Genomic DNA, 4,674 nt, shown 5'->3' with positions numbered 1-4,674 from the left:
GTTGGGTTTTCCCTTTCAAATCCCTTCTCCATTTTTTTTGTTCAATTTTTTTTTCTAATACAAAATTTATTATATTTTTATAATTTCTATATTTTTATGGGATTCGGATGACTTATTTATCGCATAAGATATCATTATGGCTATAATAAAACTTTATATACATTATTTCCGTAATAAGATGAAAAGACAACCAAAAATAGTGTAAACATTAAGGTTGATATCAAAAGGGACAAATCAGAAGCGACACAGCATATCGTTTGATTGTCAGCGACGTCAAGTGAGTGGCGGTTCAATTTGAAAATTTACAGCGTAAAGTTTTAAAGTTGAATATTAGAGAGTTGATGATTTAAATTTTAAAATATTTGGTAGCCAATACAAAGAGCTTGATGATAGTGTGAAGAAGATGTCAGACAGAAATTTCCATGAAAACGTTTCTTAATCGCAAAAATTAGGAGTAAAATGTAAATTTGTAAACTTAAGGGAACCAATTGGAAGGAAAGAAAGTTTTAAAGGGAAGGAACGAAGGACGCAACTGGCGAGTGGCAGGTCTGGAGAATAGATTGAGAACAAGAGGGTAATTTGGTAATTCAACATTGGACCGATCCAGATGAACGTTAGAGAATAAGATCTGAAAGTTGGGAGACTTGGATTGGGACTTGGGAGAAAGGATTTTGAAAACAAAGTCTCTCCGTGTCTCCTCTGCTCAGTCGCGGAGAAACTGCATCAGATCTATCGGAGGAAGAAGATGTTTGAGCCTCAACACTTCGTGGATTTACAAGGCGATTCCGGGTTTGGAGACGCGAGCTCCTGGCTCTCCGGCGACGACGATCTCCGGCGGCCTCACCAGTCCTCAGCCGCCGCGAGCTCCGGCAATGGGAACCTCGATCGCCGCCTCTTCAATGACCTTGTCGAGATGGTGCCTCTCATTGAGCATTACATCGTAACGTCTCTCTCTCTCTCTCCCCCTCGGTCGTTTTTCCTGGGTTCTGAGCGCAAGGAGATGCAGTGAGAAAGGGGGTTGGAGTTTTGAAATTGTATCAGTTGTTTATAGGAAATTCAGTTTGGGGAGCAAATCGGAAAAGCTTTGGACTTTTTTGTTGGTGGGCATCTTGCAATTTTGGGAAAATTTTGGAGAATACTGATGTGGGAGAAAGTGGTCATATTTTGGGCATTTTTGGATTTGAAGTTCCTGGGAAATCATGAAGTTAGATTCCGTTTATCTGATAGATTTTTACTGATTTTTCAATGGATGCGATTAGGATCAGAAAGAAAGAAGTTCGTTTAAGCGGCGTGGTTCCATGATATACACAAAAACGCCTTCCAGAGAAGCCTTAGCCAGAAGGGTGAGATTTCTAACTTCTCTTGCACTTCGATCTACTATGTCTGATGCCATTATGTACAAGACTCTACTCTAGTTAAGAGTTTTCAGATTGAGAACTGTTGTCCGATTTCTATTCCATTTCGGTTAATGGTTCCATAAATTTGGTTAGTAGTTGAATGAATTTATAACTGTAAATAGATATGACTGTAAAGGTATATGCTTCTCACTTGGTATGCGTGGTAAATGCTGTCTTGAAGAAGAGTTTTTCTGTTCAGAACTGATGTTGGGAAACTTGGTTTAGTAATTTCTGAGGCTGGTTTCCGTCATTCATTTCCCACCAAATGTTGGTTCTGTCATTTTGAACAAATTTCTATGCGACCCTTTCTGTAAATTGTCAGTTGTCTCGTCTGTATTTGCAGGTCCCTGATCTGAGGGGGCGGAATGCTTCTCAACCGATCCCTGGTAGAAAAAAGAGAGACCCTGAAGGCAACAATGATGGTAAGAGTGAAAACAAAGAGCAAGATGGCGAAAATGTGAGGGCTTTGGCTACTGCTGAGAGGGAAGAAATGAAAAGTCTGAGAGAGAAAGTTGATGAGTTGCAAAGAAAATTGCTGGAGAAAGATGAGCTTTTGAAATCAATGGAACTTTCAAAGAATCAGGTGAATGAGACTCATGCAAAGCTTGAAGAGATGAAGCGGTTGGTCACCGAGAAGGAGTCTTTCATTAAGTCTATGCAGTCACAATTATCTGACACAAAGGTAATTCTATTCTCTTGTGCTTCTTCATAGTTTCTCATTTGTGTTGTTGCACATTTTGTATGTGTTCTTGTGTTAGATTTGAGAAAGATGGAGAAATCTTGTTGCTTTAGATCTTGATATTTGTTGGATGCTTGAAAATTTGGAATCTCTGTTTTTCTTTTCGTACGCGATCTAGATGTTCAACGATTCTTTCTTGTCTCGAATAGTTCAAACTTGCAGACAAGCAAGCGGCACTCGAGAAGACTCAGTGGGAAGCAAAGACCACAGGCACGAAAGCAACCAAGCTTCAAGAAATGCTAGATGCTGTGCAGGGAGAGGTCTCTTCATTCATGAGACTATTCGAAGCATTGACAAAAAGTGATTCCAACAAGAAATATGATGGAGTTTTTGATGTGACCCCATATGAATTCGATCATCTTCCTTATATTGTAAGTCCAAAACTCATGACTTTTTCAATCTTTTTTTGATGCTCAGCTTCTCTCATGACACTCCGTTCTTCTGGTCCTTCACATGTATTTTCACAGACACAAGAGTCATTATAAAGTATAGACATGTAACTAGTAACCCTTAATCATGTAAATTTTTTTGTTGTAAACTGCATTTAGAGTTGCGAACTGGATAAGGATTGATCAAATTCTGAGGATATCAAATTCTTGTTGTTTGTCTATCCGGGTCAGATCTGAAGTCTTGAAAATATGCTTGTCTTGCGAAAACAGGATGATATAGATGAAACCCACCTCAGGAAAATGGAAGAAGCAAGAGAAACATACGTTGCAGCTGTTGCTACTGCAAAGGAAAAACAAGATGAAGAATCCATGGCAGCCGCTGCAAAGGCGAGAGCGTATCTGCAGTCTATAGCATTTATGTACTAATCCCCGATAACTTGCCCCGGTCTGTTCGTCTGTTTAGATGTATATTAAATCTTAGAATGAGATATCATATAAGATATGTTACTGAAATCTAGTGTTTCGTTTCGTTTGTGGGATCTCAAGCTTTTAGCTCATTTGTGTGCATCAAGTGGTCGAGTGATTGAGTTGAGGTGGATAACATCTCAAGGTCAAGTGTTCGATCTTTCATGGCGGGTTGGGAGGTAATTTCTGGACTAATTTGGCTCATATACAAAGGTTGTTCCCGAACCGGAGATTCATTTAGTCAGTGCGTCCGAAGATTAGGACTCATCCATTATAAAAAAAAAAATAGAAGAATGTTTTGGCTTTAGGTTAATTGGAATATGAAGCATTGGAACTCTGATGCTAACCCAATTGGCTTTTGTTTCTTCAAACACAAGTCATCTGGTTTAGGTGTTTGAAGTGTTTTCTCATCAGCTCAACTTAATAGGTATTAATAGGAGAACAAAATTTTTGTTGTTGTTAAAACTTAATTTACTAACAAAAAGACAAGAAGTGTCATTCTTAAAAATATACGTAAAAAGGGTTACAATGTGCAAAGTATTGTTATAAAAAAAGAAAAAAGAGATGGTTCTTCGAAATTCAAAAGAGAGTGTCGTATATTGTAACAAAAGAAAAAAAAAATACATATTCGCACGTATTAAATGAGTGTATCGTTTGAGATTTTTTTAGAATTTCTTTTGATAAGAATATAAGAAAATTTTCAAAAACACAAAAATAACAAACATAATAATAGATATACACTTATCAATATATAACACAGTTTTCTCGGAGATAAAATATAATGCATATTTTTGTTCTGATTTTCATGGATTTTCTTTTTTGTAATCTGGAACAATTGTCAAATCTTTTCAACAAAGAATCATTATGTACAAAAATTTTAAGAGATACATGTTTATCTTTGTAAACATCAATTTGGTAGAGGTAATGAATGAATTATCATTTATCAAATCATTCTTACTTATTAGATTCCTTTAATGGTCAGAATATTTTTACTTGAATCTCCATCATACTATTGAGTTCAAAATAGTAATTAGATTTCAAAATATTTAAAGACATATAGAACATGTGTTTACGTCATCTCTGAAAATTCATTCCATGAATAAAGTATTATTTTCATTTTATAGATCAAATAGAAAAATCCAAACATTTTTTACATGAATACAAATAGTTTCATATGTACACAATTTCTATTTCTAGACAATAAATAAAAGTTCAAAACTCTTGTATGAATTTGCGATTTATTATCTACAAAGATTCATTTTTTGATATCCGATGACAAAGATAGAAATAAAGTTTGCATTGAAAAATATTGTTAATCAAGTCTTGAAAATTAGTAATTTGATGAAGAATAATATACAAAAAATGTCATTTTTAATACATACCGAATATTTTTCTAAACCTCAATTTTGTAGACGTTGATAAATTATCAAATCATTTTTCTTTTTATATTCCTTTAGGGATGGATGACAGTGTTTTATTTGAGTATATTCATCCAAGATAATTATTAGATTTTAAAGTATTCAAAGAACATATTGAAAGTTGATAAAACAATAATAGTTTTAAAATGATAATTGATTGATCGAAACATGTTATTTTTTTCATGGATCAAATAAAAATAACCAAACAACTTTTCATTAATCTAAAATAGTAATTTTCAAATAGATAATGTTTCAAGTTAATAATT

The 4,674-nt window shown here is 34.7% G+C and overlaps 1 protein-coding gene across 2 annotated transcripts; it reads left to right on the top strand.

Moving 5' to 3' along the window:
• Positions 1–641: 641 nt before the first annotated feature.
• On the top strand, positions 642–3,082 carry LOC104818357. Of its 2 annotated transcripts, none has more exons than XM_010547916.1 (5): positions 642–940; positions 1,266–1,343; positions 1,741–2,079; positions 2,286–2,507; positions 2,796–3,082. In XM_010547916.1, exons 1-5 carry the CDS (start codon positions 746–748, stop codon positions 2,949–2,951), a joined length of 990 nt encoding a protein of 329 aa, XP_010546218.1. In that variant the 5' UTR covers positions 642–745; the 3' UTR covers positions 2,952–3,082. The 2 variants fall into 2 exon arrangements, with proteins under 2 accessions (XP_010546218.1, XP_010546217.1); XM_010547915.1 differs by having other exon boundaries at positions 1,260–1,343.
• The last annotated feature ends 1,592 nt before the right edge of the window (positions 3,083–4,674 follow it).

Source organism: Tarenaya hassleriana, unplaced genomic scaffold (genome assembly GCF_000463585.1).
Source record: "Tarenaya hassleriana unplaced genomic scaffold, ASM46358v1 Cleome29, whole genome shotgun sequence".
Classification (NCBI taxonomy): Eukaryota; Viridiplantae; Streptophyta; class Magnoliopsida; order Brassicales; family Cleomaceae; genus Tarenaya; species Tarenaya hassleriana.
This window is presented reverse-complemented; position numbering and strand designations above follow the sequence as displayed.

Bases quoted from the DNA above. Each gene is read 5' to 3' on its own strand.
- LOC104818357 (XM_010547915.1), top strand. From the start codon at position 746: ATGTTTGAGCCTCAACACTTCGTGGATTTACAAGGCGATTCCGGGTTT. The intron at 1,344-1,740 runs GTGAGATTTCTA...CTGTATTTGCAG, and splicing joins GAGAAGCCTTAGCCAGAAGG to GTCCCTGATCTGAGGGGGCG. The intron at 2,080-2,285 runs GTAATTCTATTC...TGTCTCGAATAG, and splicing joins CACAATTATCTGACACAAAG to TTCAAACTTGCAGACAAGCA.